Source organism: Rhinoraja longicauda, chromosome 14, assembly GCF_053455715.1.
Source record: "Rhinoraja longicauda isolate Sanriku21f chromosome 14, sRhiLon1.1, whole genome shotgun sequence".
Classification (NCBI taxonomy): domain Eukaryota; kingdom Metazoa; phylum Chordata; class Chondrichthyes; order Rajiformes; family Arhynchobatidae; genus Rhinoraja; species Rhinoraja longicauda.
In genome coordinates this window covers 19,808,644-19,826,740 of record NC_135966.1, presented here as the reverse complement: position 1 = coordinate 19,826,740, position 18,097 = coordinate 19,808,644, and the positions used below count along the sequence as shown (strand labels likewise).

Sequence of the window (18,097 nt, the reverse complement as noted above, 5' to 3'; positions counted from 1 at the left end):
TTTCTCCCGAACAGTATTAAAAGTAATAATGAATAGTCACAATATATGAATTACCTATATTCTCTCCACATCAGTGATATTTCCCTCTAAACTCTCAACATTTAGAAGCTGCTATTTATAAAAGTTATTGTGGACATTGTATAAGATTATTGCGATCCACCTACCTTGTTATCACCATCATTACAATTATAGGTTTCTTGGCTTGCCTGATACTGGAAGGGTCCATTTGCCTCCCCTGCTTAGACAAAGTGAAAGATAAAAATGAGACCAGGTAAAAGACTAATCAATCTAAATAAAGTTCTGTTCAAAGCATTTAATTATGTTAGATGGACAACAAAACAATGAAATAAAAATCAAATTAAATTGCAACATAAGTTACAAAATAATCGTTCGAAATTTAATCAGATTTGGTTTGTCTTGGAAAATTGAGAATTATTTTGTCATTTGAATTCATCAGCACTTTAAAAATAATTGAGCACAAATAAGCACCTCAGTCAACATATGCTTTGACCAGTTGGTTGCCAAGTATTTTATGGTTTCAATTCAAATTTAAAAATCCCCATCTCACATGAATTGCCTTTCCATCAACAGTCACTCTCATAATTCAGAAGATTTCAAATGCGTTCATACTTATAATGCAAACAGACAGACTCCATCAGTCTTTAAGCAACTAATTAAGGAAACCTTATTTTTCCCCCCGAGATGAAGTGAATGAATTGATTTTGCATAACTGGGAGTATAAAATATTTAAGAATTTGAAGTTTGCACCAAATAAATATAATTAGAATTGAGATTTAAAACGGCAACCAAAAAAAAGACCCCCCACCGCTGTTGGAGTTGTGCATTCTGTGACAAACTATAGGTTTATTAAATTGTCTCTCATTCCTGCTCACCCGGATGGGGAAATTAGGTCCAGTTTTATGAGATAATTGCAATTCAGTACCCTTAATTGTATGCACTTGTTCACGCATTCATCCTCCCCCCCCTTTCCTTCACCACATGATGCCCCCTGATTTACCCCCATTTCCCGCCACCCCCCCCCCCCCCTCCCCCAAGCATCACCATCTAACCAAAAGATTAGACAAGATAACTGAACAGTTATAGTTCAGGTACAGATAATAGCACTGCTGCAGTGAATTATTTTTCCAGGTTAATCACACTCTGAATGCATACATCAAATAATTTTTAAACGTATACAGCATAGCAAGCGTCACTATCTATATACTAAAACTCTCGTTTGTTTGTTCCTGAACTACAGCCAAAACGGTCGGTACATGATAGCATGACAATTTTAGGCCCACCTTATTCACCGTCATCCCTTTGGTGCTAATGGAAGAAGTTTCATTGAAATCGGTGTTATATTTTTAAAGTTATTCACATTTTAAAGTTTAAATCTATCTCCTAGGGAGGGAGGGGGAGGGGGGGAGGGAGGATAATGGGGGTTGGGGGAATGGAAGGGGGGCCCCGACCGCCCCGATGTGGCAATTCCAACAGCCTGACCATGGGAGAAGACGGCAGGGGAAGAGAAAAAGACATTCTGGCCTTCCATCACAGTGAGGAGGGGACTGGAGGAGACTCACTGTGATGGATGTTTCTTTTGTTTGGTGTTAGTTTATGATTGTATGTGTTATTGCATTTTTATTGATTATTCTTATTGGTCTTATTGTTGAACTGCGGGTAATTTTTCATTTCACTACACATTTATGTGTATGTGACAAATAAATGACTATCGACTATATTGAAAGGGAAGGGGTGGGAAGGGAAGGGGAGGAAAGGGAGGGGGTGGAGGGAGGGGGAAGAAGGGAGGGAGGGAGGGAGGGAGGAGGAGAGAGGGAGGGGGAAGGGGAAGGGGGTAAGGGGGAGGGGGTGGAGGGGAGTGGGGTGGAGGGGATGGGGAGGAGGGATGGGGAGGGATGGGAGGGGTGAATTGGAGAGAGGAGGGTGGAGGAGGGAAGGGTGGAGGGCTGGAGGGGGGACAGGGGAGAGGTGGGAAGGAGGGGGGGAGAGGGGATGGGGACGGGGAGGGGGAGGGGTGGAGAAGGTGCTGCACAAATGCAGGAGAGGTTTGGGTCCACTTGGTCTAGTTTACTATAAAAAAGGCATGTGCAAAAATATTTTACATTTGTTCAATTCAGTAATTAAATGAGTATAATTTCCAGGTAATTTGTATCTCGGCGTCTTTGATAACAAAATAACAATTATGAAGTTATATTGTCTGAAGAAGGGTCTCAACCGGAAACGTCACCTATCCATGTTCTCCAGAGATACTGCCCGAGTTGCTGAGTTAATTCAGCACTTTGTGTCCTTTAACAATTATTTTGTTGTTTTATGCACTATTTATTTACAAATTCAAATTGGAATGGAGGTGTAGTCTGCACTGGTCTCTAATCAAATTTTTAAAAAACCTATAATATGTATTTCAAGAAACAGCATTGTATAAATGGGTGGCTTAACCCGAAGTCAAACTGCAAATCATTGTTTTCCTCCGTCTTAGAAGCTGCTGCTGGTTCTTTCCTCCCTTCCCACAAAACATGGTGCGTCTCCTCTAATTGAGCATTGAGTCATCATTGGGCAACCGGGAGCTTTTGTTTAATGACGTGAGCCCAGGCACTGTGTGTCAGCAGCCTTTGCGAATTGTCACAGCCAAGCCTGATCCTGTCCCCACCAGATGGCCACACGGGCAGACTTTCCAGCATGGGTCACTAAATAGTCACAGGAAGGGAAGCTAGACGAGGGACTGGTTAGCCGATCTAATTCCCCCTTCCATAATTCAAAGATGTTAAAGCCTATTAAAGTGTCACCACCCCTCAGATCAGGACAGGATGGAGTACCTTTTCAAGTACAGTACTGTAATATTGCAGGTTTGAAGATACAGCTTAGTGAAATGTTTTAATGCAATCAAATATGATTTACTTTGCCATTAGCTCATTGTTCAACATGAAACCACAGAGATCACCTTTAGGTGGGATATCTATTTCAGTTTGTAATGGCCATGTGAGAAAAGGGGTAAAAAAAGCAGCAGGATTCACATTTCATGACCTCTGCGTTGAGGTGTCTCTGTTTACAAATACCAGGACTGATGCAGTTGATGTTGAGTGACAAGTACTTTACAGAAGTACTAAAAACCTGTCAATATCCTCGAAACCTACACACTGCCATGCGTCACTACAGTTATATATGACGGAAAGGAAAAAAAATGTATCGGTATAGATGGGATATTATGCTCCTGGCATTCATGAGAAAGACTAATACCAAGGCTTTTTGGAATTTCACATGAAGGAATCATACAAATTAAATTGCTGCCTACAACTCATTAAGCAAAGGCTAAAAATGGAAAGGAGGATGTCTCCTCAGTGGTATATCAGTCAGGAATTGAATGGCCCAAATTTAAAGCACTGATTCTGATCAGAACACTAGATTGCTTTCCAGCAGATTAGCCCGGCGAAGTTATACATCACCACATGAAGTAAATATAGTGATCATGGGAATGATCAAAGGAATCACTGATCAACGTTGGGCCCTTGTGGAAGAGGAACATGAAGCAGATCAGCTTGGGGAGTGGGAACAGAGGAAGGGAAGTGTTCCTTTAAGGTCGCTATTTCCTGGAGCCCCAATCATCCCATCTGATCTAGTGTTTACTGAATCGGAACAAGATGGAACAGAATATAGAATTTGTGCCTCTGGCATAGTATATCCCAGCTCCTATATCTGTAGAAATATAGAGGAAACTAAATGTTGGCGTCCATTACAGAGGAACAAGTTTTAAAACTTGCATAATTTGAGAGGTTTAGGCCAGTGACCCAACTATAATTTTCCTTGAATTGTTGGAGAACATTGGCTTGATTTAGCCTTTGTGTTGCTTAGTACAGGGGCATTTCCCTTCGTTTGTGTTACTAACATGATCTGAAAATAGTTTGACATTTTACCCAGCAGAGTTCTCCCTCCACTTTCAAATAAATAGTTGACTGTTTCAGAAAACACAGTTGTTTGCATTTATTCATCGTTCATTGTGGCCCAAGGGATAAACAAATATAGTAATTGCTGATATTTTTCATGTACTGAGGTTTAGGAGTCAGTGTTTATCTCAATTCAACCAACCATAAGCAAAACAGCCATGACACACATTGATGTTTTAGATTTCTCCATTTAAAATATACTACATTGTATTCCTAATATTCACGCCAAAACAACATTTAATATATGCTAGGTAGACACAAAAAGCTGGAGTAACTCAGCGGGACAGGCAGTGTCGCTGGAGAAAAGGAATGGGTGACGTTTCAGGTCGAGACCCTTCTTCAGACTCTGTAGTCACATGGAAACCTAATTGCATGGTTACAATTACTCAAAAACATCAAACATCAAACTTCAACTTCAAACATCCATTTGAAGTATTGTACAAAATGTTTATTGCTTCGAACAAGTTCTCTTTTCTGTGTTTTTAAAAATATTTTCCTTTTTCATCTTCTTTACAATTGTGAAGCTGTTGTCTCTTTGGTAGTAGATGGCTCCACATTCTCAAGTCACTGAAGTGACTGTTACTTGTGCATGAACCTTGATGGCCAAGAAGAGTAAGAGGCCACAATAATTACCAATGCTCCTGGTGATGAAGTTCTTTGCGAGGTTCGTTATGAGGATTCTTCTCTTGATAAGGACCTAGATCCACGACAATTCGCCTAATGCCACAACAGAACAAAAGGGGTTGCAATCTCGCGGCTCGCCACTCTGCACTGGATCACTCAGACAATAAGAATATATACATCAAGATACAGACAGCACCTGTAGTCAGGGTCGAACCCAGACCTCTGGCAGCGTAAGGCCGCAGCTCTACCGCTGGGCCACTGTACTGCCCTGGCTGCACCGCTGTGCTGTGCTGCCCTAATGGGCATTCTGGTGAGGAGGTATTCTAAACACCAGGATAGATAGATTCTGAGCACTACACATTGTACTCAGGCTCTATGCAATTGTACACAGCCTGCAACCTATATTAGCAACTTTTTTTTCTCCACGAGTCTACAGATGCAATCCATTTTGGATCTCCAGAAGAATTGGAAGTTTGCCACACTGGAGTATGAGACACACTTGAGCAACACTAAGACCATCGGACACTTTAGTTTTTTGTTTTTGTTTTAGAGATTCTGCTTGGAAACAGGCCCTTCGGACCACTATTGAATAGTCCACACCGACTAGTGATCATCTGTTCATGCTAGTACAATCTTATTCCACTTTCCCATTCCCTGCACACTAGGGGCAGTTTACAGAAGCCAATTAACCTACAAACCTGCGCTTCTTTAGGATGTAGGAGCTGAAGCACCTGAGGAAATCCACACGTTCACAGGGAGAACATGCAAACTCCACACAGACAGCACCCGAGGTGAGGATCAAACCCAGCTCTCTGTGCTGTGAGGCAGCAGCTCGACCAGGCGTGCCACTATTGATAGATACAACATGGAAAAAGGCCCTTCAGCCCACCAATTCCACACCAACTATCGTTTACCCGTTCGCATTAGTTCTGTTTTATCCCACTTTCTCATCCACTCCCTACGCATGAGGTCACAGGGAGAATGTGCAAACTCCATACGGACAGCACCCGAGGTCAGAATTAAACCCGGATCTCTGGCGCGGTGGGGCAGCAGCTCTACAAGCTGCGCCACTGTGCTGCCCTTGCACCATTGTGCTGCCCTTGCACTATTGTGCCTTGCACCACTGAGCCTTGAACCATTGTGCCTTGCACAATTGTGCTGTCCTTGCACTATTGTGCCCTGCACCACTGAGCCTTGCACTATTGTGCCTTGCACCATTGTGCTTTGCACTATTGTGCCTTGCACCATTGTGCTGCCCTTGCACCATTGTGCCTTGCACCATGGTGCTGTCCTTGCACTATTGTGCCTTGCACCACTGAGCCTTGCACTATTGTGCCTTGCACCATTGTGCCTTGCACCATTGTGCTGCCCTTGCACCATTATGCTGCCCTTGCACCATTGTGCCTTGCACCACTGTGCCTTGCACCATTGTGCCACAACTACTACTTTTGCAGCACTCCCACGTTCCCAACTTTTGTTTCATTTCAGCCAATGCCGAAGAACGTGTCTTGCCTCCTCCTTCAGATGATCTTACCTGCTAGTGAAGTGAACATTTGTCTGGACCAGTTGTCAAAGAATAAAGTATTTTTACTGCAATTGACTCTGTCACCTCACCAACAAACTCCAGGTCAGTTCACACTAGCTGTGGATGCTGACTAATCTGTAGACTTACAATGAGCCAAGACTTGGGTGGCACAAGGGCACAGCTGCTGGCTTACAGAGGCAGTGATCTGGGTTCGATCCTGACGAAGGGTGCTGTCTGTATGGAGTTCTCATTATGACCGTGCATGTCTTCTCCAGGTGTTCCCCTCTCCATATAGTCAGTAGGAAGGGTTCCAACCCAAAATGTCAGCTATCCATGTTCTCCAGAGATGCTGCCTGACCCACTGAGTTACTGTGTCCTTTTGTCTGAATATACATCTTGATTTTATTCCTGAATGGCTTTGCCCAAACATTAATCATCCATTCAGTACCGCTGAAGGTGCTTTGTATCACACCAAAATACCTAAATCATTTTAAACATATTAGATAGATTATCCCTTCAACTTCAGTCTTGTCAATGTGATTATAAATTTTCCAGTCAGAAAATATAAAGCACAGTTAAATTCTTAGGCCTGCATACCATTTTGTTTAGTTTCCTAAGTGTAGAGTGAGAAATGTTAAAAGTTACACCAACTTAGAATTGAAATGAAACCTACAATTGCTTTTCTGACTGAAACCAAAGGCAATGAAGGTACTGATAGAGGAAAGGACTGCATCGCAATACCACAACGTTTGCATGCAAAGCCTCAAAAGGTTTCAATAGGGAAGGGTCTGGGAAATTTCATTAGTTATTCATGTCCAAGCAAAAACCGAAAATCCAAGCACTTAACTAGCACGTAAACTATTATACATCCAAGTTTATAAAATGAATCCAACCATTTTGTGTTACAGGAACATTTTCAAAAGTACAGGCACATATCAACTGTTTTTCAGATGTACAATCTCATTCTGAAGTTAACCATAGCTGACTGAGTTACCATGCCATTAGAGAGCATGTACTACAAAAATTAAATTAACATAAAGCTTGCAAAACATAACTTCATTATTGATCTTTTTTCTCCCACAGCAGTTCATAAAAGATAAAGTTTATATGCTCTGAAAGTGCTTAGATTGAAATGAATATTAATTTCAAAACATGCTCTTTTGCACATTTGCATTTTAATTTAACTTAAACTGCTCTGTCATTTAGCACTGCATTAATGTCACTTAAATGGCAAGATGTTCAAGAAAAATTATAGGTAGACAAAATAAAAATAGGAAGGAAGACTGAAAAAGCTGTATTTCACCCATCAAAACGGAAGGCTGCAAAGAGTGACAATAGAGGCCATGCTGGGATGTTTGGAGGAAAAGTCATCCCAGGGAAAGAGACTACTCCTTTTATTCCAATAGACATGATACATATTCTAGAATAGATCTATTTTTGATTTCAGCTCAATTAAGGGGTAGAATAATACAAATAGATTACAAGGCTAGATTGTTATCGGATCATTCACCATTATTAATGAAAATTACAATGCCAGATAAAGAACAGTCAGTCTATAGATGGAGACTCAACTCTTTACTATTGAAAAGGCAAGACTTTTGTGATTTTATTCGAGGACAAATTGAATTATTTTTGGAAACAAATCTAAAATTCAGTTGATGATAAATTTATTGTATGGGATGCAATGAAGGCTTATTTGAGAGGCCAAATTATAAGCTACTCATCTAAGATAAAGAAAGACTATAGGAAGGAATCTGAAAGATTAGAAAAATAAATCACCGTATTAGAAAAAGACTTACAGAAAACTTCTTCAGATACGAAAAAAACACAACTTGCAAATAAAAAATTTCAATACAATACTTTACATACTTACAGAACAGAAAAACTAATATTACGAACTAACCAAAGATATTATGAATTAGGAGAAAGAGCACACAAGGTATTGGCATGGCAACTGAAAGAAGAACAAATATCAAGAACAATAAATTCAATTAGAACAGATCAAAACATTATTACTTATAAACCTAGAGAAATCAATGAGGTATTTAAGCAATTCTACACTAATCTGTACCATTCTGAATCTGAAAAGGATGAAATTAAGATAAATAATTTTTTATCCAAGATACAATTACCAACAATCTCTAATGAGGAGCAGATGGGACTAAATGCCTCCTTTACTTTGAGAGAGGTAGAGGAAGTATTATATTCTTTACCAAGTAATAAATCTCCAGGGGAAGATGGTTTCCCGCCTGAGTTCTATAAAAAAATTAAAGATTTGTTGTTACCACTATTTATGGAAGTGATACATCAAGCGGAAAAAACTTCTACATTACCAGAATCCTTCTCACTGGCAATTATAACCGTAATTCAAAAAAAAGGGAAAGACCCTTTAAATGCATCTTCTTATAGACCAATATCATTGTTGAATGCAGATTATAAAATAGTTGCTAAACTTTTGGCAAGGAGATTGGCAGAATATTTACCGAAGCTGGTTAAAGAGGACCAAACTGGATTTGTCAAAAAAAGGAAAATATCTGATAATGTAGCAAGATTTATAAGTATTTTACATTTAGCACAGAAAAGAAAGGAATTGAGCGTAGCAGTTGCTTTAGATGCTGAAAAGGCATTTGACAGGTTAGAATGGGATTTTTTATTTAAAGTATTAGAGAAGTACGGATTAGGAAATGGTTTCATTAACTGGGTAAAAGCTCTTTATAAACAACCTAAAGCCAAAGTGGTGACAAATGGCCAATCTTCTCAATCATTTAATTTGGAAAGATCTAGTAGACAGGGATGTCCCTTGTCACCGGCTTTATTTGTATTGGCCATTGAACCTCTGGCAGAGCTAATAAGATCAGATTTAGACATTGAAGGATTTAAAGTGAATCAGGAAAATCACAAAATTACTTTATTTGCAGATGATGTTTTAATTTGTCTTACTAGACCATTGGAATCCTTAAGAAAATTATATTTCAGACTGGAAGAATATGGGAAAGTATCAGGATATACAATTAATAAAGATAAAACTGAAATAATGCCTCTTTCTGAAGGTAATTATGATCAATGTAAAAGAGAAAGTCAGTTTAAATGGCAAAAAGAAGGCATGAAGTACTTAGGGGTTAAAGTAGATAATAAGTTAAATAATCTGTATAAAGTAAATTATAAACCACTAATTAAAAAAATTGAGGAGGACTTGAAGAAATGGATGAATCTTCCAATTACATTGCTAGGGAGAGTGAACTGTATTAAGATTAATATTTTTTCGAGGTTACAGTATTTATTTCAAACACTGCCTACACCTTTACCAAATAAAAAATTTCAAGAATTGAATAAAATTGTGAGAAATTTTCTTTGGAAAGGTAAAATGCCAAGAGTGTCTATGGAAAAATTAACATGGAAATTTGAATTAAGTGGACTGCAATTACCAAATTTTAAAAATTACTATCTGGCAGCACAAATGAGTTTTATTTCGTCCTTTTATCAAGAGGGTGGAAAAACAGCACGGGTTAAAATTGAAATGGATAAAATAAAAGAACTATGCCCAGAAGAATTTATCTATAAATGGGAAGCGAAGCTATTAGTTAAGGATCAAGAGTCACCTTTGCTAAAACATTTAATTAATATATTGTTGAAAACAGTTAAAGCTAATGATAAAAGATTTTTTCTAACAGCTAAAACTCCATTAGTAAAAAATAGATTACTGCCGTTTGCTTGGAATAATCAAATATTACAAGTCTGGGAACAGAAGGGTATTAAACATATGGGAGATTGCTACGAAGGAAATAATTTTTTGACATTTTCTCAATTGAGAAACAAATATCAAATTCCAGGGAATAGTATTTTTTTCTATTATCAATTACAATCTTTTTTAAGGGAAAAGTTAGGTAATTCAATGTTTTTATTTCAAATGAAAGGAATTGAATCCCTGATTCAGGGCAAGGGAACTAAAAAAATTATATCTTCAATGTATAAATTGTTACAAAAATCTAGTCCAAAGACAGGAATTCAAAAATCAAGACAAAGATGGGAAACAGATCTGAATATTAGCATTGATGAACCAAGTTGGGAAAGATTGTGTTTAGAAAGTATGAAAAATACTATTAATGTGAGATATAGTTTAGTACAATACAATTTTTTACATCAACTATATTTAACTCCGAAAAAATTAAACAATTTAAATCCAAATTTGCCTGAAATTTGTTTTAGATGCAACCAGGATGTGGGTACTTTTTTACACTCCACATGGGCATGTCCTAAGGTAACTCCTTTTTGGAAAGACCTAAAAAACTTTTTGGAACAATTGATGAATAAGACCATACCATTGGATTCAAGGTTGTTTTTATTGGGAGATACTAAAGGAATATTACCAAGATTAATTTTAGATAAATATCAGGAAAGATTTCTCAAAATAGCAATAGCAATAGCAAAAAAATGTGTGACGGTCACTTGGAAAGATCACAATGAAATAAGAATTGCAAGATGGTATGCAGAAATGCGTAGTTGTATCCCATTAGAAAAAGCTACTTATAATCTGAGAAATAAATATGATTTCTTTTTGAAACTTTGGAACCCATTCACTTTAAAACTAGGATTAAGAATTGAAAATATTTAATTTTAGGATTTTTTGATACCCCTAAAAAGAATTTAAGAAGAAATTAGCCGGAAGTGTTTCCTTCTTGTCTCCAGGTTTCCTTATTTCTTCTTTCTTTCTTTCTTTCCTTTTTAAATTTTTTTATTTCTTTATCTTTCTTCTTCTCCTTTTTCCTCTTTTTTCTAACTGGGGGGTGGGGGGAGGGGGGTTGTGGATGGGGAGATAATACAGAACAATACAGGTATAATCGAATTTAAAATGTATAATCGAATTTATAATGTAGGTACCATCGCGTACTATGAGTTCATACATGTATTTGTTTTGTTAAAATTTAAATTAAATTTTAAATTTAAAAAAAAATAAAAAAAAATTAGGAAGGATGACTGAAAAAGCTGTATTTCACCCATCAAAACGGAAGGCTGCAAAGAGTGACAATAGAGGCCATGCTGGGATTGAATTTTACATAAAATGTGTACATTACAATCCTCCGTTCACTGTTTTTTTGAATAATTACCCTGTTTTTATTGTGAAAGTATTCTGTCATTTCCATCTCATCCACTCTTTAAACTGACTCTCCCCCTCCCCCCTCCCAATAACATTGACTCTGTTTGCTGCATAAAACAGACTGCTGCAGGTCTGTGTCCAAGGCCACTTTATTGCTCCACAGAGTGCTGTCGATAAATACTGTTTAGAAAAAGAGAAAAAAATGGAGAGATTAACAGAGCTGTGGAAATGGGCTTCTAAGGGTTCCTGGAATGCAGAAATGCAGTATGGCTGAGGTGAAAGAATTATACAGGTAGCTTTTATAGTTATAAAATTATGAACAAATTTAAACACAAGGGTGAATGGTTTAAATTTAAGGCAAGATAAGACAATGAGAGTACAAGTGTGATGGATAAGCACAACTTGTAGAATAGAATTCAGACAGCAGGGTTCTCAAAACACGTTTATGGGGCATTGAGGAAATTCAGGAAAACATTTGTGTATTCATTCTGGATGTGAACAAAAGTCTGGCTTCGGAGGGATTGAGATAGAAGCTCAATCTTCATTTAAATGGGTGCCGTGCTCTCAGTAATCTATGTACTAAAACTCTTGTTTGTTTGTTTGTTTGTTCCTGAATTACAGCCAAAACAGTACACGATAGCTCAACAAATTTTGGCCCACATTACTCACCGTCATCCCTTTGGTACTAATGGAAGAAGTTTCATTGAAATCGGTGTTATATTTTTTAAGTTACAGGAGAGGTTTGGGCCCAACGGGTCCACTTGGTCTGGTGCAAACTAATGCCCTCTGGTTCTCTAATGAAAAATCCAAGTACTTATTTGCAATCAATAGCATTTTTCAGACTGCTTTCTGCAGGAAAGTCGCATTTTAGATTTATCCCGTGAGCCACTTTTGACAATATAAACAGCTAATCATTTGAAATAAAGCAAGACATTTGACCTAAGGACAAGATATTTGACCTTATGAGGTTTATAACATGATGAGGAACAGAGATGGGGATAATCAGAGTTTTTTTCCTAGGATGAGGGGAAGTCTAAAATTAGAGGCCACAGGGTTGAAGTGAGAGGGAAGAAATTTAAAGGTGATCATTTTTTCCCACACAGAAGATGATGGAATGAACTTCCTGAACAAGTGTTAGAGATACAATTACAATGTTTTAAAGATATTGAAACAGGTAGTTGGACAGGTAAGGAGTTGAGGGATATGTGCCTAGAGCAGACAAATGGAATTAGTGCAGACAGGCATCACAGTTGACACAGGCAGGTTAGGCCGAAGGGCCCTTTCTGCGCTGCACAACTCCATTACTCAAATCAGGCCATTCAGCTGGTGGTTTATTTCACATTTCATTAAACTTCTTGGCTACATTTTTAGGACCTGTGTGTGCCTGTCAAATTTGTCTAAATTATTTCTGATTATTAAAACATTAACCATGTTATTCTCCCATCTCTGTGACTACAAATTTAGCCCTAAATGCACGATGACTTGCATGCAGCTTTTTGATTGAACATAAGTGAATGTATCAGATAAATGTCCAATTATGGTGAGAAACTGCTGCTGAGGTTAAAAGAGTTTTAATTTATAATTATACAGCAGGAAAACAGATTGAGCAAAACATATTCATATCTCAGCCAGAGAATCCAAGAAGCTTTGAAACAACAGAAATCATGTAGGAGCTCCATGGTGTAAGTTTGTTGAGGAAGAACAGTATACACAAAGAATATAATAGTATTAATCTTGGCCCTACACAATATACACTCTAGTGGACAAAATGTTTAGAATACTTATTTTCTTACATTTAAAAAAATCTTAATTTGAGATTGGATGGAGCATGAATCTTACAAACTTCTGCCGATGCACCATAGAAACCATACTGTTGGGGTGCATCAGAGTGTGATTTGGGAACAGTTCTACCTAAGACCACAAGACATTGCAGAGTTATGGATGTTGCCGAGTCCATCACACAAACCAGACTCCCCACCATTGACTCCACCTACACTTCATGCTGCCTCAGAAAAGCATGTCCCACCCCAGTCATTCCTTCTCCTCCCCAAGTCTGTCAGTAGAAGATACAGAACCTTGAAAGCATGCACGACAAAACCCAGGAACACCTTATCTCCAATCTTCTGAATGGTTCCTCCATAAGCTAGAGTACTGTCTGATTTGTCTCTACCCCATTGTGGACATTGGACATTGTGGATATTGGTAGCTGGTATTCATCTTTAACTGCCTCTAAATGAACAGGATTGCTGAAACATTTCAGTGTCAATCGCCATTGGTCAGTATCTGTGATCATATTTCCACCAGAATAGAGAAGGACTGGAGCTGTCCTTCCCCACCAGGAGAAATCCAGGAGGGTATTTACACCAAGATAGCAGAATCATGATAAAAATGAATGAGATACAGCTTTATTGAGAGTCATAGTGTCGAACATCAAGAAAACAGGCCCTTTGGCGCAACTTGTCCATGCCGACCAAGATGTCCATTTGAGCTATTCCCATTTGTCCGTGTTTGGCCCATGTCACTCTAAACCTTTCCACTGTTAATTATTACTGTTAATTATTCTTAATAATCTTGGCTGCCATGATAAAATTATTGTAAATAATTGTAAATAATTCAGTGTCCATGTCAATGTGCACTTTGCAACTTTTTCCAGCTACAAGGTTGGGATCCTGTTGGTCTTTATGTTCCTCCGTAGGTTCCATGATCACAGCTTTGTGGAACAGACTTTAAAAAATAGTGCAGTTGAGCCAAAGTTTCTGCTACTCTTTTTCTCCCACTGGAGTACTCCATAACCATGCAATTTTCAGGCTACTTTTTAAAATGTCAGCTTTCCATAAAAATGGAAAATTGAAAAACAAAAAAATTAGAGTTTAAAAAGGTTAAATGTGGATCTTTTTTTTTTTTTAAGATATCACACACCTCTGGCAGTTGTGTCTCTCAGCAGCTGACTATTACCATAGCAACAGGATGTTATTATATAGATGACTCCTGTGTTTCCTTGGAGCCTGTGCACTATCTATAATGTCAGGGGGTAGAATGGGTAAGAAAAACATATTGGCTCATGGCCTATACCATTCAGCTCAGGGGAACGGGGAAATAAATGATTTTTGCTTTTTTTAAAGAAACATAATTTTTTTGATCACGATGGACATCCCAGAATACACAAATTAAATCACCAAGGAAAATCACCCAAAATAAATCCTTCATATGAAAATTACTTTCAACAATAAATATCCTATTGTTTTTTAAATTTAATATAGAAACATAGAAAATAGGTGCAGGAGGAGGCCATTCGGCTCTTTGAGCCAGCACCGCCATTCATTGATATCATGGCTGATTATCCACAATCAATAATCCATTCCTGCCTTCTCCCCATTTCCCTTGATTCCACTAGCCCCTAGAGCTCTGTCTAACTCTCTCTTAAATCCATCCAGTGATTTGGCCTCCACTGCCTCTGGCAGAGAATTCCACAAATTCTACAATGCATCTGGCTTGTCCAGTCCTTTTATAATTGTATATGTCTCTATAAGATCCCCTCTCATCCTTCTAAACTCCAGTGAATACAAGCCTAGTCTTTTCAATCTTTCCTCACATGACAGTTCCCCCATCCCAGGGATTTCAGCAAATTACAGAAGCAATCACCCTTCCATACATGACTTTAGTGTTAAATGTAGTTATTGTTTCCTTTAATGCCAATTGTGTTTGAAATAATAATAATATATTACAAAACCATAATCTCAGTAGAAGGGGATCTAGCAGTAGTTACAGGGTAGAAGCCTTTTTTTTGGGCTGTGACGTTTGCTTCCTCTAGATCCATTTTACTCCCAATTGTGCTTCTTCACATGCCGATGAATCAAAAAACGTTATTTCCTTCAGTGTTTACAATCCCTAATGCGATGGAATAAAACAGCAGGGCAGAAACGGTCTCCGAATCTGGAAGTATGCATTTTCAAACTTCGGTACCTTTTGCCTGATGGGAGCGAGGAGAAGAGGGAGTGACCAGAGTGAGACTGGTGCTGTTTATACTGGTGGCCTTGCCGACACAGAGTGAAGTGTAGATGGAGTCGATGGGAGGGAGGTTCGTTTATGATATGATATGATGCGATAGAACTTTATTTATCCCAGGAGGGAAATTGGTCGTGCGGGACTGGGCTGGGTCCACAACTCTGTGCAATTTTGGAGAAAGAAATAGACACATCTCGTGATGTGATGGAAATAATCTGTAAAAATCAGTGTAGTGAAATATAACACCCAAGATTGTGAAAAGTCCATCTCTTTTTCAGGCAGTAGCAAGAAGAAGGTGACAAGACTATCAATTTTTTTTTAAATGAAAATAAAACTGGAGATGTCGGAAATCGGGAAAAAAGACCAGGGAATGCCAAAAACCTTCAACAGATCAGTGGAGAGGAAAACAGAATTAACTCTCAGTGACCTTTCATCTGAGCTGGCGAAATGAGAAAACATGTGTGTTTAATGCTGAGGAGAGGGGGAGGGGAAGAGTATCAATGAATGCCTGTGAGAAGGTTATCCAGGTGATATGATGTTTTGAGGGCTATCTGTTTAATAGCTAAATCAGGCAAATTAGGGAACAATAAACATAAATACATGCTGAAACTGTGAGATGCTGCACCTGCCCTTTGACCATGACCATTCCCTTCATCCAGAGGCCCCAACTCTCCTTCCAAGCAAAGCAACAATTCACTTGAACTTCTTCCAATATGACATACAGCATTCAGTGCTCATGGTGTGTTCCCTCAACATAAAAGAAGCCAACTGGATAATGATTTCAAGAGTCAGGAGTCAACAGTATTATATTACCATATGTCCCGAAACGGAACAATTAAATTCTTACTAGTTCTTGCCAGTGTAGTTCAAAGTTTAGTTGGAGTTTATAGTATTCTACAGCTGGATGGATTTTGGAAAGAAGCTGCTCCAGAACCTTGACGTTACAGTTTTCAGGCTCCAGTACCATCTTCCCGATGGCAAGAGTGGAAATGAGAGCGTGGCCAGGGTGGTATGGGATCCCTGATGATGCTGGCTGCATTTTGAGGCAGCGCCTTCTATAGATCCTTCAATGGTGGAGAGGTCAGTGCCCAGTGTTCTCACGCCTTGAGCTTTCAGTCATGGCCAGTTTAATTCTCCTTTCCACTCACTATGGCCTCTTGCGCTGTTCCAATGAGGACCAGCACAGCTCGAGAAGCAGCAATTCATCTTTCATCAAGGCACTTGGCAACCCTCAGGAATCAATAATGAATTCATCAATTTTCCATTATCAGAATTTAGTTTTGTTGCAGAAATGGCCAGTTCCGATTGCTAATCTCACTTAACCCTTCTTGTTTGCTTCCTCTACAAATGTCTCCCGGGCTGCTGGGTATTTTCCAACACTTTGATTGTATATCATTAACTTAATTGGTTAACCAGAATGGACAACTAATGCTAACTACCAAAAGTAACTCTGTTGACAGTTAAAGTGGGAAATGGCTTAACTACATCCTTGAAAATATATCATTCATCTTTTTTGTTCGACTAATTCCTCCGTTGGATCATATTCCTTCAATTCCGTGCCCCACCATTGCCCTAATTTGTATTCGTCCAGACAAAAATAAGTTGTCGTGGAGATGTTCTTCTGAAAATGTTCCTTGTAATTAGAGCATTTCTTTAAATTACATCCCAAGTCTGAATTTACTGACCCCGTTCTAACCTGCGTACACAAGGAATTGGAAGAGGACTTTTTTTTGTGTGTGGCAGTTATCTCAACAACCTGAACTTTGCCACAGCAACAGTGTGATGTTTGCTCCCACAAACATTACGCCTGCCGGCTATGAATGAAATCCAAGCTTCCTCAACGGCAGGAGAGCAGATGGAGGCAATTATATGAGAGACTTTGCGGAGAGGATGGGAGTGAGGAGTGGTGGCGTGGATTGAATTCTTGTGTTTACAAAAAAACAAACTGACATGATTTCCAAGATTTTTTTCGAATAAAAAAATATATTTTTCATGCCAACAAAAGCATGTCCAAGAGCCCCCTTGGAAAATTCCTGGCTAAAATCCAGCACTCCACTGTACACCCGACATGGTAACAGAAGTTCAAACTTTAATGTCTATTAAAACACAGGCAGAAAGCACTCCATGGCATGCAGAATGTGGGGAACAATGTGACAGCACCTACAATGGATGCATTTGTGGTTCAGCACTTGAACCTTAATTGATATTAACAACAGACAGACAACAAAATGAATTTGAGACTGCGAGCAAAAGATGCAACCATTAAAAGAGATCCGCGAGTGTGGATTTGGAGCGGCCGCCACGACCACTGAAACGTGCCGCTTACCTGGCGGGGAGAGCCGGGCTGTCCGGTGTGGCCGCCCGGGGCTACAGCTGATGTTCGGGGCGCTGGCCTGGGGCCGCCGGCCGTCGAAATGCTGCATCTCCTCACGATCAGAGGCTTCCAGCTGATCGGCCTGCTGCCCAATTCCTCGCCCGTGGCACCGCTTGGTTGGAAGCATCGGACTGAAGCGGGCGAGCAGCCGGGGCTCCCCGTTCGGCTGGGCACCGCTTATCCTCGGCATCTTTTCACAACTGCTCTAAATAAGGACAGAAACCTCCCCCCCTCCCCTCCCCTCCCCTCCTCTCCTCTCCTCTCCTCTCCTCTCCCCTCCCCTCCCCTCCCCTCCCCTCCTCTCCTCTCCTCTCCTCCTCTCCCCTCCCCCTCCTCTCCTCCTCCTCTCCTCCTCCTCCTCTCCTCTCCTCTTCTCCCCACCTCCTCCCCTCCCCACCTCCCCTCCCCACCTCCCCTCCCCACCTCCTCCCCTCCCCACCTCCTCTCCTCCCCACCTCCTCCCCTCCCCACTCCTCCTCTCCTCTCCTCCCCTCTTCTCCTCCCCACCTCCTCTCCCC

General features: G+C 39.6%; 1 protein-coding gene across 2 annotated transcripts in view; it reads right to left on the bottom strand.

The window, feature by feature from the left end:
- The window catches only part of rnf44 (ring finger protein 44), a 137,134-nt gene extending 119,358 nt beyond the window's left edge, over window positions 1–17,776 (bottom strand). For both annotated transcript variants that reach the window (XM_078411530.1, XM_078411531.1), the window contains exons 1-2: window positions 17,532–17,776; window positions 165–235 (exon numbers count right to left, since the gene is read on the bottom strand). In XM_078411530.1, coding sequence (XP_078267656.1) covers window positions 165–235; window positions 17,532–17,769 — 309 coding nt within the window. In that variant the 5' untranslated portion in view covers window positions 17,770–17,776. The remainder of the gene's footprint in view (window positions 1–164; window positions 236–17,531) is intronic.
- Window positions 17,777–18,097: the final 321 nt, after the last annotated feature.